The following is a 20335-nucleotide window of genomic DNA, read 5'->3' on the forward strand; positions in this document are numbered from 1 at the left end:
TAATTAAAATCTGAGGAAAAAGCCTCAGCACAAGTGAGTAAAGAGTAGGTATCCTCCTGAATTAAAAGATGGATAAAGCCCTGCTCGCTGTTATTGCATCATCTGGAAGCCTGTGTCATCATATTCTGTCTTCTGACACTCCTTTTCCTGTAACTTCTTTGCTGTGGAGTGTGCTTGAAAGCACATCCTCTCCAATGAAATTGTCATATGTTTGATGACAATTTGTCTTCCTTAAGGAATCCTCAAGATTGCCACAATTTGGTGCTAAGACACATAATCTTTTACCTTTAAATGATATTCATAAAATGTCATTATTCACACTGACATGTGATTAAAACAAACACAAACAGGGAGTTCCCGTTGTGGTGCAGCGGAAACAAATCTGACTAGGAACCATGAGGTTGGAGGTTCGATCCCTGGCCTTGCTCAGTGGGTTAAGGACCTGGTGTTGCCATGAGCTGTGTTATAGGCCAGCAGCTGAAGCTTCGATTCAACCCCTAGCCTGGGAACCTCCATGTGCCGATGGTGCGGCCCTAGAAAGAAAAAAAAACAAAAATGAAAACAAAACACAGATGCACTTATTGAATAAAATGGGGTTAAGTACCATCAAAATCAAGTGATTTTTTTTCCCCCCTTTGGTGACACAAACACTCAATCTAAGACATGATTTTATTTTCTCTGTGGTGTAGGGTAATGTGAAAAATGAAATATGTAAGCCTCAATTGAAGGAAACCATGGCCTTAATGGAATCATGATAGAAATTGTTCCAGAATGTGACATTCTTCCAGAAATAATAACCCTGTGATGTCAGCAAATTCGGAGTCCGCCTGGGTTACCTGCTCCATACCGAGGGCCTGGTCATGTCTGTTAGCTGTGCCTGGGGCTTAGTCCAACAGGAGCACACGACCTTCAGAAATCTTTTAATTCATTAATCAATGTTCTTTGCCTGAATTCTGCTGTTTTTGCTTCTTTAACCTATTACTTATGTCTTCTTTGAAGTTGTCAGTTGTACCAGTGCAAATGAGAATTGTAAGCAAAGCACTACAATTCTATTTAACAATAAACAAAATGTTCTTTCAGCCAGATACCATTACCAAAGTTCAAGAACAATATTTTTAACTGTCACCAAGACAATCCTTTCGGGTGACAAGACAATATTTTTAACTGTCACCCATTTGGGTGACAATCATTGAAATTCTCACCATGTGACTTCACATTTTTAAAAAGTGCTGTAACACATTTTCTCTTTCAATTTTCTATGCACTGCTAAAAACTCCGTATTTGTTTATCTACATGTATGTTTTAGAAAGCAAGTATAATCAGAGAAAGCAAAATCTTTCATCAAATTTCCAAAGGACCTATCCAAAGTTCTTATAATAATATTTTCCTAATTTAATGTTCTCCTCCAGTACTGTTTTCTCTACCTTTTTATTTCTCTAAGTATAAACAAGACAGATTCCTACACATGTATGAACAACTGGTTTCCAAACTTGGTGTACATGTCTTGTGAAAGTAGAACTGCTCTAGCCCCAACTCTTGATTTAACTTTGAGTTTTTACTGAGTTAATTAGTTGGAGAAAAAATAATTTAATTATACAAATTACATGATCATTTATTCTTTCTTTTTCTATTCAAATGCTCTTAATTATCCAATATTTTATTAAAATGGAATAGAAAAGGGATACTTTTATTTATTTAATATTTAATACTTACTTCATATTCCTTGGCAAAATTATAAAACATTTCAAATATACAAGTTTCCAAAGAACAAGCGAATGCCTCTAAAAGCCTTTTGTCTGTATCTCATTAGAATTTCCCTGTATTCATAGAACATAACCTGAAAACAAAATATGCCTTTGATTTCTGATTCTGGCATGGTGGTAGACTATGACAATCTGAACATTTAATTAGTGTATCATCCTGCCAGAATCAAAAGTCAAGAGGTATATTTGGGGGCATATGATTTCCCGAAGACCCTAGCCTTATTGCTTTTAATGAATATAATCAACAAAGGAGGCAATGCTGTCATTTGAAAAATTTCCAAGATGAATGTCAAGAGATACCTAAGTTCTAAATGTCTCTACCAAGGAATTCTTCAGTATCTTCAAGTAAGAGGCAACTACATTAGAGCCCATGATAATTTAACATAATTCTTACAGTAACTCAAAGAAGATGGTTGTTCTTTGCTCACTTCAGATGAGGATACAGAGGCTGAAACGTGTCAGTTACTTCATTGTATTTGACCGTTTCCATTTTACAGTACAAGAAATGGATATTAAGGTGTGGAAATGCATGGGACCAATCCACGTGGCAGTACCAGAAGCAATGTGGTGGATGTTTGGGATGATAGAACCTTAGGCTTACCAATGCACTCCTGCTTCCCTTAAGAGGCTTTTCAAACCCTATAAGCAAAGTTTCCACCTTAACCTTCAGGTGTTTACCTCCTGGCCCTGCCGGACGCCAAAGGCAAGCCACCTTTGGTGCTGTTAACATTGTATCCTCACTGGACGTTCCATTAACAATGTAACATTACAGATTATAATGCGGACATTTCCTCCCCTGACTTGAGGGTTCTCCTGTCACCAGGATTTGCCTTTTCATGTGGGTAACACCTTCTCTGTCCCTTCTGTCTGCACAGGAATGGATGATCACCTCTCCCCCTTGGAAGATGTCCTACACTCTCAAATCTCCCCTATTCATGGAGGAAGCGTAGAAATGAAATGCTCCCATCTTAGGCTTGTACTTTAAAAGTAATGATGATAGCATCTTAGATGCCCCCTGTCAATTACATATACAAGCACATTTGGGTGTTTGCGTGTTTTCCTATTAATGAAAAATTGCATTTCTTTCAACCTTGTTCTTTTAACTGCCAGTCTTCCACGAACTGCCAGCAGAGTGACTGGCAGGCAGAATAGTGTGGTTAGTGAAAAATTTGCTAGAACCCCGTGGAATGAACAGACCTTTGAGCCACAGCATTTTTATTCTGAAATCAAACAGTCTCAGATGACTTCCCTTTCCTGTCAAGTTCTGGAGGTTTTGGTGCTTTTCTTGTTTTTGTTTTTGTCCTGAATTTTTGTGCTTTTCTTATCTGCACTGAATGTAAAATAGCCTAGTAGGTTTCTCTGGGGAGACAGGATTTTGCCAGGTGATACCAAGGGATGGATATAATTCTGTGACATTTTGTCAGACTGTTAAAGAGTAAATTTTCCTTGGCTGTGGCAGGAGGTAATTATTTTGGTTTGTTTGCTTCTGACACAGGGGAGGAAAATTTGGGGTTGTTATTTCAACTATTCCAAGATACGTTTTGTTCTGTTTGGCAGGAAAAATGCATTTCCCTGTCAGAGGAATGACCAGCCTCTGCTTTTTCCTATGGACTTGATGCACTTTTCAACACTGTGAACATTTTTTTTTTTTTTTTGCAACATCAGTCTCTTAGCGGTTTTGCTGCCTGTCTCTGAAGATATTCTTGATGCACTTCTTTGTCCTCTAATCCCGCCTGACATTTAATCTGTAGCACTCTCCGTTCGGATCATTCGACAGCACACAGGGAATATTCTCAAAGCAAACATAGCGATAGATGTGGCTTCTGCATTCAGAGTCCACACCTCTATGGCAGAAGCCAGAGGTGGGCATCTAAATCAATAATAACCATAAGAAGATCATCTTATATTGCCTTTTGAGGTAAAACAGTTATTTCTGCAGATGGCTTTAGATACAAAGCCCTCTGAATGATGTATTTTGTAACCTGGCTCTAAGCTTTAAAATTGTAGGTACTTCATTTAAATGCACCAAACAACCACTATGGAAAACAGTATGGTGGTTCCTCAGAAGACTAAATATATAACTACCATTGGATCCACCAGCCCCACTCCTGGGCATATACCCCGACAAAACCATAATTCAAAAAGATACGTGCACTCCTGTATTCATTGCAGCGCTATTCACAATAGCCAAGACATGGAAACAACCTAAATGTCCACTGACAGATGAATGGATTAAGAAGATGTGGTATAGATATGGATTAAGAAGAGTGTGTATACACACACACACACACACACACACACACACACACACACACACACAATGGAGTACTACTTAGCCATACAAAGAATAAATAATGCCATTTGGACAACATCGATGAAACTAGAGATTCTCATACTAAGTCAGAAAAAGGGGGACAAATACCATAAGATATTACTTTATATGTGGAATCTAAAATATGGCACAAATGAACATATATACAGAACAGAAACAGATTCACCAACTGCCAAAGGGGAGTAGGGAGGGAATGGGATAGACAAGGAGTTTGGGATTGGAAGAGGCAAAAACTATTGATTTATTTATTTATTTTAATTTTTTATTGTAGTTGATTTACAATATTCTGTCAATTTCTGCTGTACAGCAAGAGGACCCAGCCATAAATACATATATAAAAGAATGTGTTTCTCATTTTATCCTCCATTATGTTCTATCGCAAGTGATTGGACACAGTTCCCTGTGCTATATAGCAGGATCTCATTGCTTATCCATTTGGTAGATGCAAACGACTGCATTTAGAATGCATAGGAAAAAAAGTATGAAAGACTATATACCTAAATCTTAAAAGAAGTTATCTCTGATTAATGGGATTAATGGGCTGTGTGAGCTTTTTTTGTTTTGTTTTGTTTTGGCTTTTTAGGACCATCCTTGTGGCATAGAGAAGTTTCTAGGCTAAGGACCAAATTGGAGCTATAGCCTATAGCACAGCCACAGCAAGATCAGATCAGATTCGAGCTGAGTCTGCAACCTATACCACAGCTCATGGCAATGCTGGATTCTTAACCCACTGAGCGAGGCCAGGACTCGAACCCGCATCCTCGTGGATACTAGTCAGGTTCGTAACCCACTGAGCCACTATGGGAACTCTCTGCACCTTTTTTAAAATTATTAACAAAAACATTAGCTTACACTACATTCCTGAAATTGCTCTGAGATAAATAATGAGAACCCAGACCTCAGCTCAGGTGCCGAACTACTCCTGCTACCCTCTTGTCACTTGTCCTCAAGGTCTGGCTCCCCCAGGGGGAAAGTGCTCTCCACACCCAGTGCTGACTAACACCCCTCACCTGTACCCCATTCTTCCTAATGAGGCTTTGGGGCTCGCCCATTCGAGAAAAAATTGTTAACGCAGCCTTGTTCTCAGGCAAAGGTTAATTTGAAAGTTATTTGAAATATAAACCTTTGTCATGTGTGTTAAAATGAAAGTCCACTGGATAAGAATTTATGGGCTTCAACATCAAAGAGACAGAAAAATTATAACAATAATATTCATTATGTATTGGCAGTATGTATTTCCACGAGAATCATCTCTGTCACTTCTTGTCATGCCTCCGGGAGGCAGAGATTTTATTTCCAGTTCACAGATGAGCCAACTGAGGCCTGGTTCCTCAGCAAATCTTGTCAGCCCTGTGATATGTACACTGAGTCTTACAATCTTTGTTTTATTTGTTCAGATTAATTATGTACCAGGGGGTCTACATCTGCTAACAGTCCATTCCCACGTCTCATGCCCCAGCCCACGCCAAGGGTTGTGGGACTCACCCAGCCCCTCGCTCTCTTCTCTCCGGGATGGGGTTCCCTGTCTTGGTCTGTCTGGTGTTGATGCCCCAGAGAAAGCTAAGCTTTGCCTCTCTGGTTCCAAAGGTCACTTGGTCTCAAAAGCTTGTCTTCTCATCCCTGGATCCAGGTCACCCTCTATCTCACCTCCCCTTCCCTCCTGCCCTCCCTCCCAAGCACCGTCTCCTCTAGAATCTTCAGCTTGGTCAATACAGTCCATATTTCCAGAACAATCCCTCCAACTTTTCTTCTCACCTAAAACTTGATTCTCACCTAAAATCAAGGTCCCTGGCTGCTTACACACAAACACACATATGGAACACAAAATATACACGTTACCAATCTCTTTAAACATACATCTTTTTTTGTGTGTGTGTCTTTTGTCTTTTTCAAGGCCACACCCGTGGCACATGGAGGTTGCCAGGCTAGGGGTCTAATCAGAGCTGTAGCAGCCAGCCTATACCACAGCCACAGCAATGCCAGATCCAAGCTGCATCTGTGACCTACACCACAGCTCACGGCAATGCCAGATCCTTAACCCACTGAGCGAGGCCAGGGATCAACCCACAACCTCATGGCTCCTAGTTGGATTCGTTTCCACTGCACCACGACGGGAACTCCTTGGAACATACATCCTGAAAAGGAAGAATTATACCAAGTGTCCGCAGTAATGCTCTTGCTAAATAAAGATGTATATTCCATTTTACACAGGACTGAGGGTGGCCACGTACACTCCATGACACCACAATTGAGTCCTACTGGATGTTTATTGGGTATTGGCTGAATAAATGAATGAAATCCTTTCTGTTTACTCCAAAGAGTTAAATCCCCAAAGCTACATGTCCAGAGGTAAAAACTCAGATAGGTAGGGAGAGTGGGGGATCTAAACGTGTTAGGTGTGCACAAAGACCAGCTTACCACATAAAGGCTCTCGTGGAAATACAGCCCCACGTTATAAAAGTTTCCTTCGTGCCTCGCTGGCTGTGTTCTGGTTCCCGGCTGTTCCATCTGGCACCATGGCAAGACTCGGCCTCCTGGTCGACCAAGCAGGGACACTTGGAGGAAATAAGAGCCCTGGGGAACCTTCTTCTTGAGACCCCGAATGCATTTCACCTGTATTCGTAGAGGCTGGGGTGACCGAGACTGCTCAACCAAAAGAAAAGATGAGTTTCAGGAATTTCCTCAGTGACACAGGAACTGGGTAAAACCACACAATTAGCCACAATGTGCTTCTCAGGGAGAGAAAAAAGTGGACAATTATTTTACTCAGCCTGTAATTGTCAGGTATTAGCCAGGATAACAGAGGCGGACACACGGTATATAATTAGGGGGTCAAAAGGCAAGCCTACCGATTATGCGAGGGAAAGTTTGGCCAGTTTTTAAGCATGGTATGCTAATGATCTGTGACATCAGAAACCAGTCATCTGTTTTAAAAAGGTAGAATTAACAGGAAGCCAACACTTCTAAAAACCACTTAGCGCGTCTCTTAAGACACCTGGGGTGAGTGAACGTGGGCAGTAAGTTTGAAAGGTGACAGCCCTTTACCTCTAATACCAGGCACAGACCATGCGCTGCATGGATGAGTGATGTGCTGAAAAGGTCAGAACAACACCTCACCTTATCGAATACTTGTATTCGATGTAAACAAGACGTTCCCTTGCCCCACGGGTTTCAAATGAGAGTCAAAAAATTAAAGGCAGGAGGGCACGTCCCTGTGCTTTCACCTAAAACTTGGCATCAATTGCATGTGCCTGAAGCACTAGGATGCAAGAATATGTTACAGGACATTTGAATTTTCCTTGCTTACTTTCAGCTGAGAGACGTTGGCCATTCATTTTCAGAAAATGCTGAAAAGTTGGTACAAATTGATAAGGTTTTTAATGGACTATGGTTTCAGATTACACAAAACTTAAACTGCGATAATTAATAACTCAAACGTCATCAAGTCATGTTTTCCACATGCACAAGTGCCTAATAGTCTTCAAAATAATTTGACTCCAAAGAATTCCCTATTACCTTGTGCTTTAAGCAAAATTAATGTCACTTTTGGAAGCAGGTGACTCTCCTGGCTACCGGAGTTAGTGGCACCACCAGTTAATCTGTAGTTAACAGTAAGCACTTTTTAATCCTGCCTAGACTTTATTTTGTGAGAGATAATATATATTTCCATATAGACAGTATGCTTCTGGAATCAAATCATAGCCAAACCAACAGTGAAAGTTGCTACACTTCTTTTGTTTTTTCAAACCAGTCACACTTAAAAACTCAACAGAATAACAATTATTTTTTAGTTTAATTAGAAAATCTTAATTAACAATAAAGATTTAACCTTAGCATTTTGGTTTCCAAAAATATTTTAAAAATTAACACCATGTGAATAAATAAGACAATCTCTTTAAACCTCAAGGCAGGATTACTGATGCAGGCAGAGAGCGTTCTTAAACACATTCTAAATTAAATGCCTCTATGAATTTTATACTGAAATATATTGTGATAGGTTTGCATGCCAAATGTGACATTTTGTATTTTAGATTCATCTTCTGTAGTAATTTTGGAAATGTCACACAAACAAAGATTTTTGTCATTTACCAATGGAATTACTATGCATGGCCGCTTAGCCATCTCTTTGCTGGCTCTCGTGGTTGTTTCAAGTCAGCAAGCCATAAAAAATCTTTATCTCTCTGAAACACAGCAATTTGGAAGATAATCGAATGGTGACTAGGGGGCAGAAATGCCAGTCTGAGGAATTATACCACAATCTCTCTTGCATTTACAACCTTCCTCAGAGCACGTGTCAGATGAGTAGGGAAAGGAGACAGAAGATTCATCAAATCTCAAGCCTTGTCTCATTTGCATGGTGGCAAGTCTGCCTCATTGTCTGGTGAGAACCCAGCCTGGTGCCGTGAACACCATTTTGGGGGATTTCAGTGGCTTCTTGACGGAGCGTTTTCTCCATTCTGTGTTAGCATAAAATTCTCCTCAAAATTAGTTATCAAGATCTGCTAGAACTGTTTCTCTAAAGGGTTCTACAGAAGGAAAAGTACAGCAGGAAAGTGAGTTGATGAAATTGATCTTCTATTGAACTTAAGAGGAAAAAATCTTAAGAGCCTCACCTTCCAGCGAGGCCAAGGCCAGGCTGGTCCCTCTGATTCGTGGGTTACTCCTGGAAGGGTACCATGCTTGGCTGTGCTGCATTCTTTACAAAGATTTAGGTCTGCAATTAATGCTTGACTTGGAGCTCTGCAGCAGGTATAGGAAAAGGGGAGATAAAAGAAGAGAAATTGACAATGGGGGGTGATGAAAAGGTCTGCCTTTGGTGCCACTATCCAGTCGGATGGTTCCCTTAAACATTTTGTCAGAATAACTGGGAGTTAGATAAACACCATGGTACAGATGCCGTCGTTGATTCAAGTTGAGAGGTGAGTCGTTTTTGAAATGAGACCCTGTAAATAGGACTCACTGTTTGAGCCTCGGAGCTCAATGATTAAAAGATGGCTCGTGTCGGAAACTACCAGAAGATCGAATTTTTGATAAAATGTGTTGCCACTTTATTTCCTACACCTGCCCCTTCAAGCTTATAAATTGTTAGAGAAATTATGGGGGAAATATTGAAATGATGAATAGCTGATATAACATAAACTTTTTCTTAACGCAATGGCCAGAGCTCAAGATCAATTTCTACTCTCAAAATATTCCCCAGGATTTTCCCGCCTGTTAACATTTACTGGCTTGATTTGAGGTTCTTCCGTATTGACTTGTTCTTTCCTTCCTTCTTTCTTTCCTTCCTCCCTCCCTCTACCCCTTCTTCCCTCCAACCCTTCCTTCCTCCCCTTCGTTCCTTCCTTCCATCCTCCCCTTCCTTCCGCCTTTCTTTCCCACAAGTCCTAACAGCCAGCATTCCCCTGCTTTTCCAAGTTCATTTGAATTAAGAAGGATCTTATATTTCCCTTCTCCTGACTTAAGCTTAATTCCATCAGCAGGGCCATCTGTGACAATGACCGTGCCCCCACCAGAAGAGGGGCCTTTTTGGATCTCACAGCTGATTTAGTTTCCTGGGATAGAAATGATTCCCCTTAATTTGGTTAAAGCTACATTGACACAAGAGTTCATTAGGACACCCATTTGCTGGCAATCCAATTTCAAATTAAATACACTTTGTTGTAAATTTTATTACTTTTAAACTACTGTATCTATTGTCTGTAATGGCTCTATTATAGAATTATGAAGGTAAACTGATTTCATTAGGAAACATCAAACATACTATGTTAACCACAGTGAGATGTTTTCCTCAGTTTCTTTATTGTTCCCTTGGCAAGAAATGTAAAACACTCATGAAATATCCTAAAAACTTACTCTAAATAATTAGATGTAGATGCTGAATTCATGATAAGCATCCTAAGGAGGAAAAAAAAAAAAAAAAAAAACCTTGGTTCTTGGTTGTAATTCCAGTTCTTTGTAATTAAAGGTTTTCTAAAAATACCTCTCTCAGTTAAAAAGGAATGTGATCCACATCAAAAGGTTAAAACATAACACCAGGTACCTAGAGATAAGTCTAGTGATTTCTGTCCCCTTGGAGCAGTCATCCCCTGATTAGGAGCCAGACTAGACACCAGCTCACTTTTGAATAAGGACCTGGGGCACAGTGTTCTTTTTTTCTCCTTGTATACAGAACTTATTAATTTTGTAATTATGTAAATATATGTGTATATTTGGGCACCACGTAAAATTTAATTTTATAAAAATCTCCCCATCAAAGTCACCCAGTAGTCCTCAATCCAGAAATAAACACTGTAAAATACTGAGGTCTATGCTTCCCAGCTGGGGAGCTAGACACCTTCTTTTCCCTTTACAAAATGAGGCTGACGCTATAAATATTTTGTAACCTGTATTTTTCACTTTGTGTATTATAGGTATTTTCTTTCCTTGTTTTCCTCTTCAGCTGCACTCACAGCATATGGAAGTTCCCAGACCAGGGATCGAATCCAAGCTGCAGCTGCGACCTATACCATAGCTGCAGCAATGCTGGATCCTTAACCCGCCGCACCAGGCTGGGGATCGAACCCGCACTGCCTCAAAGACAACAGTGGATCTTTAACCCGCTGTGCCACCATGGAAGGGAACTCCTATTAGAGGTATTTTCCATGAGATTAATTTTCTTCTAAGCAAAATTTTTAGCATGACTTAGCATTTAATTTTAAGCTTCTACCATAGTTTATTTAAATAGCCCCACGTTGTTGTATATTTGGGTTACTTCTATGAGTTAGCCTATAATTAACTCTCTCACATATAATGTGGTGTGGCCCTCCCTTGGCCATTTTCTTGGGTTAAAGTCTTATCACTAGAAATGTTGGGTGGAGGTTGGGAGGCAAGCTAGTCTATATCTTATTGAAAATTGAATATTCAATTGAATACTGAATATTCAATAATATCTTATGGAATGTTGAAAGGATAATCCTGCCTGCATGGACTATTTTCTCAGACAAATAGGGTTCACAGAGAGATGGCTCTAACTCCAGATGATATTTTCACTGCCAGGAGGGTAAGAAGGTAAGTAAAATGGCAATGAATGAATGAACTTTCTCAACCTCTGTGCTGTTGACGTTTCCAATCACGTGATTCCTTGTTGTGAGGGCTGCCCTCTGCACTACAGAGGGTTTAGCAAGGTCCCTGGCCTCTGCCCCCTAGATGCTATTCATAGCCATTTCCCTAGGTCCAATCATGACAACCAAAAAATGTCTCCGGTCATTGATAAATATCCCCTGGGAGGCGGGGGGGGGGATTGATTCCTGCTGTCAACCACTGATGTGCAGTGTTAACTGGTATTTATTTAGTGCTTAGGGTGTTCAAGGCACTCTTGGAAACCCATTATATCTATGATCTCATTGAACTCTTAAAATAATCCACCAAGCTATTATGACTCCTGCTTAACTAATGAAAAGCTGATGCTGAGGAAAGTTGCACATCTTGTTCAAGGTCATATAGTCAAAAAGGGGGATGTCTAAGATCCAGAGGGAGACCATCAAGGCTGAGAATCTCCTCTGAATCAACACCCACCTCTCCTGCATCTCCTGTTCTGGGCTAGATGTGCATCAACTGGCACATCCAAATCTTAGAAGCTCCTACACTGGACCCAGGATTTAGATATTATCTGAGATAGAGAAGCATGTACTACCACTATCATAAAGCCCATCCCCAAACCGTCATATATGAATGAAAGGGCACAGATAAATCCCAGGAGAAAGTAGAGACATGGTTCTCACAAACCTGAACCTTGGGGTGACTCAACCTAAGAGGTGCCTGTCCCCTATAAGTGGCCTATATTTAATCCATAGCGAAACAAATAAACATACACTAAGGTGACATACTTCTCAAATGTTTTGTTAGTCTTTAAACATGACATAGGAATGTGTTCACGAAGTCCTTCCTCTTCAAACTTCACATCCTGCAGGAAAGAAAAGAGAAATTTAAAAAATGAATTCAAAATTCCCTTGAAACCTCTACGTAAAAGTTGACTTTTCTAAGACCAGAGTACGCTGACTCTTAAAGGTTCCGCTTCCAAATAAGAACGTGGAATTACACCGCTAGGAGGCACCTCATTATGGAATCTGAGTTTTCTCATTCTACTTCGTTACTTTTTGGCCAAAAAGGTAAAAAAGTATAGTCAACAAGATGGAAGACACTAAAAGGGGAGGAATGCCTTGTGGATACCAACACAGCTTTCTCTGTCTCTTGCTATTTCTCCATTCGCTCTCTCTCTCACACCCAGAAACACACACATACACACTCACGCACGCATACCTACATGCTCCATAAATACACAGTCTAACAAAATGGAAATGGATAGATAGCTGGATGCGTAGGACGCTAGCGATGTTAATAATAGTGATGAATGTAGTTTGTCATTCAATCTGGGACGTCTGGGGCGTTAAGGGGAAATTTTAATTATTCCAGGACAACAGGCATAGCCCAGAACTATTCCATGCAAACTGCACTATATAGTAACCCCATTAAAAGTATTCCTGCTGACGATCTGAAAGGTTACGATGAGGCAAATACCAACATTATTTAGTGAAAGCGAATGATGGGGGAATGAGAGAGGAAACCCAGGATGGACACCCCAGCCCATCACTTCCGCGGTCGCTGCTGGGCATACAGATGAGGTCTGGAGCAATGCGGGAGGGAGGTGCACGCAGGTATGGATGACAGGAGGCTGGAATCATGAGTCCTTCGTAAGTAGGAAATCCAGAGATCGGGAGCTTGGGCTTATCAGACACAACTTAGAATAGATTTACAAGGAGATCCTGCTGAATAGCATTGAGAACTATGTCTAGATACTCATGTTGCAACAGAAGAAAGGGTGGGGGGAAAAATGTAATTGTAATGTATACATGTAAGGATAACCTGACCCCCTTGCTGTACAGTGGGAAAATAAAATAAATAAATAAATAAATAAATAAATAAATAAATAAGGAAATCCAGAGAAATGCTGGAAGTTCTTTGATTAAGTCTCAAGATCTGGCAGGAATTCTCCGTGGCTCTCCGTTCAGTCCCCTGCACTCTTGGTTCCCTCTTCTGGATCTTCCTTCCGTTTTTCAGGAAAGGTAGCACATGTTTGCAGCCAAGCAGTCTTCTCAGCCTGCCTCCTGCCAGCAGAAGTTTGGAGTCCAAATGCCTCCTTTTTTTTTTTTTTTTTTTTTTTTTTTGTCCTTTCTCTGTTCCTTTCCAACAAAGCAGGTGATTTTTTTTCTGCGTATATAATTCCACTTAAGACTTTGTAAGCCTTCTGTGAATCTGCAATGGGGTGAGTATGATTCCCCAGCCTGGCACAGTGGGTTAAGGATCTGGCATTGCTGCAGCAGTGGTGCAGGTTACAGCTGCTGCTCAGATTTGACTCCTGGCCCAGGAACTTCCATATGCCATGGGTGCAGCCAAAAAATAAAATAAATAAAATAAAATAAAATAATTACCTGAGCAGGTAACACCTACAAAAAACTATTTAAGATTTTTGACTGAGGACGTGAACTGCTCTGTTACACCTTAAACACTCACTCTGGAATGCACTGGAGCAAAAAGAGAAGAGAGACAAGGAGGCCTGTTAGATTCTGTTGGAGTAGCTCATGCTTTGCTACCTGTTCCCTGGCAGGCATTCAACTCCCTTAGTAAGAGATGATTTGTTAATATTTACAGAGTTAATATTTACATCGTTCAGCAATAAAATAGTTTTAGATGTAAAAGCACTGTGTTTAGGCTAAAATATATTTCCTTTTTATAACCTGGGGCGGGTGTGGGGGGGACTGAAAAGACCAAATATTTACAGATCTCTATTTTCATTAAGATTTTTAGAAAAACAGTATCTTCTGAGGTTATTTCAGGAGGATTCTAAACTGCCTATGCACCTGCTTCCCATCAGAACCCACACCCTTCTCCCTCCCCCCAGCCCCACCTTTTCTCATTCTTAAAATTCTTGCTTCTGCCTTCCTAATTCCCATCAGCCATCACCCAGTCTTTCACCAACTGATGTATTCATGACAAAAAGGATGATACTCCCAATCACTCAAAACGTTTCGAGGTAGCTCTGATCCTTACACACGCTCAAAGAAGTTGAAGGGCATTTTCACGGAGAAGGGAGAACGTGAAGGCCAGGAATGGAGCATGACCCACAAGAAAGCTGAAAAGCTACTTTAAAGTGGCAATGCATGTCTTCAATCCGTAAAACAAATTACAAGATGAGTTTTATCGGTCCTGGAGGATGAACATACAAGAAGGGACCACCGGCCTTCCACCGGAGCCTTTGTGCTCAGGAAGCTGAGGCCATCTCCGCCCCCCAAGCTGGATCATCATGAATACGTGATCCACCATGGAGCCAATTAGCATGATGGGGGGGGGGGCTGTAGCCCAGCGGGGAGTTCAGGGATTCAGCACACGTGACCTATGAAATCCAATCAGATAGAAGTACCAGCTGTTTGAAAGAAAAGGAAAGGCATGGCGTGTGGATTCTAGCAGGCTCAAATCATACACTTATGGATTCATTCATTTACAGTTTCAGTACCTACCCACTTTTTGACAATACCCTAAGTGCTAAATAACATTGGAATGTGACCTCGAGGCAAAGAGATTACTACGGATGTGGAGGATATTTTCAAAAGGTCCTGGATGGCTCCAACATTGTGCTTTCGCTTGACTTAACTGCAGTAGGGCAATTATTCAAGAGCGCATCCGCCTACAAGAAAATAAATCCATGCTCTGTGCAGCTTTATGCCTCGGCTCTACAGCTCTGGCCTGAATTTATTTTCCTTTTCTTTTTTAACTTCACCCTAGATTCCATCTGCCTAATTCTAAGCTTTCACCGTTTATTTAATTAAAAAAAAAAAAAAACTTTCAAAATTGGCTAGATATTTTGGAAACCAAAGAATATTTAACAAACTACCTTTAGTTTGTCTTTCATTAATATATAATACATAGTTACATATGAATGAATAATTAGCTACATATATTAGTGTATAATAATAGTATAAGCTCCTTAATTGATGTATTTCTCCAGGTTACTAAAAGAGGTTTTCGTCCAATGGGTGTGTGTGTGTGTGTGTATGTCTTTTTTTTTTTTTTTTTTTTGTATTTTTAGGGCCACACCCACAGCATATGGAGGTTCCCAGGCTAGGGGTGGAATCAAGCTGTAGCCACTGGCCTATGCCACAGCCACAGCAATGCCAGATCCAAGCCACATCTGCAACCTACACCACAGCTTATGGCAGCCCTGGATCCTAAACCCACTGAGCGAGGCCAGGGATCCAACCTGCGTCCTCATGGACACTAGTCAGATTCGTTTCCATTGAGCCTCTATAGGATCTCCCCAACGGGTGTATTTGTGAAGGACCACCCGTTAACTTTTAGTGGCGTGCTCTCCTGTTTTCCTATAAAGCTTCACATTTCTTTTAACTTTCATGTGCATTTGAATAATCTAAACTGAAGGTTAAAACAAAGTTAACATGGAAAATGCACTGCAATACATTCCTTTGGTTCTGATTCATTATGTAATAATCGCATTGGATCTAGGAGTATAGAATCGTAGAACATGAAACATCCACATTTGTATTTTTCCAGGAATAAATTAATTCAACCTCGTTGACCATCCTCTTGGGACTCTGAGTGCATTAACATTTCAAACAATAATTCAAATTCTCCTACCTCATTCATCTTTGCTGAAAAGTCAGAAGTTTCACTTGGCAGAAATTTTGAGTTTATCAGATGTTCTGCTATTTTGCTTTATCTCAGTATGACTTTGTCTCAGCACGTAATGTTCTCTAGCAACTAGCTGAGATGAGTTCTATTGCTTCCCACTGCAGGCCTGGCTAGGTCAATTTGGTTCAAATTCCAGTCTGCTCTTATTAATTGTGTGACCTTAGATAATTGCTTCATATCTCTGAGCCTTTTATTTCCTTGTCTGTAAAGCACAAGTGATCATATTTATCTATCATAGAATGTGAGCAATAAGTCAGTTAAGACAGACGAGGTACTTAGGTAGGTCGTGACACTTAATAAATAATAAATACCTATGTCTAATTATACATCATTGCCGTTACTATCTGTTATGCTATGGAAATGGGCTCTTTGTAAATATATATTTATGTATATAAATAAATATACATATATAAAAGACTTTTTTATATACATCAGCCTTTTTTTTTTTTTTTTGGTTACTCTATCACATATTTTCCTTGTTTCCATCTGGTAAGATGAACACAGAGTTATGAATGAATGAAGCCTTTGCTGCCCACTGCAGTGCTCTCGGAACACGTCATCATGCTGGACCACGCATCCCTTGGGCTACTCCTGGCTGAGGAACAAGTACGCCCAGAGTTTGGCAGCATCTTCTGTGTGAAAAATAACAAAGTGTTAAGGAAATAGATCTTAATGGGGACTTCCTAGGAATCTACCAGTTTTAGATAAAGAAAAAGTGCCTGACTCTACAAAATTCATATTGACCAAAGCAACAGCTCTTTTCAGAAATCACTGTCAAGGTCACATCCATTCACCCAGCACTGTTGGGGTGTTTGACTCCCCAGAGCCAACTGTGTCATGTGCTTAGCATTACCGGGGCGCTCAGTTGAGTTTCCTTGAATTACCCCTCTTATTTTCTGCTTTCATATAAACCTCACCTGCACCTCTGAGGTGGGGACTGTCATGGTTCCCATTTGAGAACAAAACACTGAGTCATAGAGACGTCCACTTGCTCAGGGTCACAGTAGGAAACAGTATCACTGCGATTCAAACTCCAGTGCTCTCACCCACATGTCACACCCTTGACTTACTCTTCTATGTCACACGGCTCAACATCGTGTCTAAGAACTCCGCCTAGCGGACAGGCAGGTGAATCCAGAACCCAACCTTTAAAAACGAAAATAGCGCAAGAATAATCACTAGCCTTTATGGAGCACTTTCTATTATTCACAAACACTTTCAGATACTTTTTCACGTTTCTCTTTCACAACATTATGAATACGGAGATGAGAGTGTCCTTCCCATGGTTTTACAGCTGAGAACATCATCAGACTAAGATCACACAGTGGAACATGCTGGAGCAGGATGCCCAGATAAGTCTGTTAGGTGTGACTTAGTAAATTTTTTTCCTTAGGTTTTTATCACACGGCACAGAGCCCACTTGTCTGGCTTATGGTTTCAAAAACAATAGGCTAAATGTCTTTAACTGTTTTACCTAAAGCTATTATGACTGATTCTCACATGCTTTTCAACTTTCCTGGTTAATCCACATCTTTCTTCCATCTAGAAATACAAGGGCAGCCTCACAGAGACCAGGCTCCAGGAACCAAGCCTGGGTTGCCTCCGTTATCACTGCCTCTGGTAGCTACACGGAGGATGAGTAAGACAGAATAACCTCATACAAGGAGACAGACCACCCAAGAGCTAACATTCACAATTCATCTGCCAAGGCATGTCATTTAAAAATTCACTCATTCCTAAAATCGCAAGGCCAGTAATTAATATGCCTGATCCCACTATTTGTTTCATAAACGCATCAGGACATCAAGTAAAGAGAAATTTAAAGAGCAAAGAAAGTACCTTATCTCCAGTCAGCTGCTGCTGTGCTCTTGTTGACATACCCTTGACTTCTCTCTCTGCTCTATAATTCCCTGTATTTTCTTTTACCTACCCTGCCCCCGGGTGCTGATCTGACCTGGACAGTCCAAACCCTCTGGCAAGCTTTAAAATTCCTCTGCCTAAACGACATGAAGGTGACAGTATGAGATCTCCTCCTGTTTCTGCTCAACCCTCAGTGTATAGCTAGTCAATAACATTTTCCTCGAATGCTTTGTTCAATGGAAAAGAAGAACAGAAAAATTATGTTCCAATATCATCTGTCCCCATCACTGCCTCCCTAAATATGTTTCCAATATGACATGCTTTTCTCTCAATCAAGGAAAAGTAACTGTAATAAATAATCCATAATCTAACCTCACAGGCTTTCCTATGTCACCACCAGTTCCTGGTTGATTATGTTATAACCTGGTTTGAACTCATGCTCTTTCCTTTCTACTTTTGTAAGCTTTTATTGGATAACCAGCCAATTTCCTAGATGCTGAGATTCTCAGCAGAAAAGGTAAATTTCCCTATGTGGGAATGTATCATTTATGAAATTCTTATGGGTAAGCAAAGAGATAATTAAGTGCCAGAGTAGAGATTTCTTCTGAAAAGAACCTTCCAGATGACCAAGTCCAGCCCCCTAATTATGCAACTCTGGAAACCCAGATCCGGACAATTGAATGTTCTTCCCAAGTAGTAGGGAGCTAGTCTGAACTTGGGGGCCCAGAACCTTCTACCTCCTAAGGGTGGCTCTTCCTAGAAGGTGTTTCCTTTTCCAACTATAAAAAGTTGATTCCCACCAACGACAATGAGAACATTTCAACTGGGATCTTATTCTGCCACAAAAAATAACATTGAAACCACATAAAACTGAATTAATCCGAAAGAATTGAAAAATAAAAATCTCTCCATGAAATTAGAAGACAGCCAAGCACCGTTGAAATCATGCAGTTCATCCGAAGGGCGCTGTCGGCAGCAGAAAGGAAAGACAGCAATTCTTTTCTCTCTTTGAATTTCGGAAAAGGTAACCACACGTATTAATATTCCAAACTGTTACTTCATAGGGGCCATGCAGGGCCTTAACCCATGGACTGCCACGTTTTCAGTCTTTCCACTAAAGGAATATGTGGGAGGTGGTTCTTAGAGTCGTTTGCTCTGCCTGGAGGCTAATTACTCTATTTAGTTCATCCAAAGCCAAAAAAAAAAAATAAAATAAAATAAAGGTGGGGGCTTGTTTCAGGTTTGTTTATGTAATTTGGGACAGATTAAATTAATCAGAAATTGTGCTGGCTAAAACAGATTTGTTGGTTTCTAAGTCTACAGTGGAAAATTGCTTTTTAAAAAATAACTTAAATGGCATGCGGTTTAAATATATTTTAGTCAATTCTTTCAAATGCGAGACTTGAGTTGTCATGACTCCAATAAAATTAAAAAAAAAAAAAAGGACCAGGAGGAATGGGAAAAAAAAGAAATATAAACGATTTCTTCATATAGAAGAAATACCAACCAGAGAAGTTTCAAGGAAATGACCTCAAGAGGAAGCTGAGAAGAGCGTTCCATTCCTGAACGGAAGAAAATCATTCGAAATGAAAACTAAAGAGAAAGTGTATCTTTTAAAGAAGTGTTGTTTCTAAGCATCATAAAAAGTTTCTCCTCGGTTTCTCAGAAGCTGCTGGTTTCCGCTGAGCACCACTTGCTTTTCTCTAATTAAATCTGGTTTATGGGTCATATCCTTGATTCTGTCTTTGATTCATTGAATGACCTTGGGATAGTTTCTTGCAAATGCCTCAGTTTCTCCATTTACAAGGAGGGTAGTAACTCTTGACACCTTTACACCGCACCGAGGTACTTCACAGATTAATGAGTCATGAAAGCTTTGAGCTGCTCTGATCAAAGGCACTATATAACTACAAAGAATTGTTATTATTTACCAGTAGCTCCTTTTTTACTGTGCCACTAATGAGCATTGTGGTCAGAAAACTTATTAGAGATAAAAAAAAAAAAATAGGAGGTGAAAGTTAAGAAGACTATTTCTCACCATATTCAGATATAATTCTTGGTGCTATTTATTGGTGTTGTGCAGACACATTGAAAATGAGAGTTCCTGTTGGAGACGCCTTGGTAAATGTACCTGACATCCTGGGTTTAGAGGCTTGAGCATCCTGGCATTTTTCCTTGGGTTTGGGCAAAGTCTACATAGAATTCACATTTGAACCAGCTTGGTAGAATGGACACAGCATCAAAAATTCTCCTTAGGATTTTTCTCCTTTTTTTTTTTCCATTTGAATGATCCTTAAGCTATCTCACTGATAAAAATCCATCTCTCTCTCTCTCTCTCTTTCTCTCTCACAAACACATGCACACACACACACACACACACACACACACACACACACACACGAACACAAATTTCACCTTACTTTTCTTTGGAAATGAGGTAATCTAAATGTTCACTTAGGCACAGGCGTGGAGAACAGACTTGCGGTTGCCAGAGGCAGGGGAAAGGGAGTGCAAGGAACAGGGTGTTTGGAGTTGGTAGATGCGAGCTATTACATTTAGAGTGGATAAGCAACAGGCCCTGCTGCACATATAGTACAGGGAACTATATCCAATCTCTTGTGATAGACTATGATGGAGGATT

The 20335-nt window shown here is 40.3% G+C and overlaps 1 protein-coding gene across 1 annotated transcript in view; it reads right to left on the reverse strand.

Annotated features, from left to right (window-relative positions):
* LOC146401171 (uncharacterized) overlaps positions 1 to 20335 on the reverse strand; it is a 267755-nt gene that overhangs the window by 204000 nt on the left and 43420 nt on the right. Inside the window, exons 6-8 of the mRNA XM_084970323.1 lie at positions 11961 to 12037; positions 8709 to 8835; positions 6514 to 6741 (exon numbers count right to left, since the gene is read on the reverse strand). Coding sequence (XP_084826449.1) covers positions 6514 to 6741; positions 8709 to 8835; positions 11961 to 12037 — 432 coding nt within the window. The remainder of the gene's footprint in view (positions 1 to 6513; positions 6742 to 8708; positions 8836 to 11960; positions 12038 to 20335) is intronic.

The sequence above is a fragment of the Sus scrofa genome, chromosome 7 (genome assembly GCF_054392235.1).
Source record: "Sus scrofa isolate SSC_HxYL_T2T_F1_AM1 chromosome 7, Sscrofa_HxYL_maternal_Yorkshire_Landrace_v2.0, whole genome shotgun sequence".
NCBI lineage: Eukaryota > Metazoa > Chordata > Mammalia > Artiodactyla > Suidae > Sus > Sus scrofa.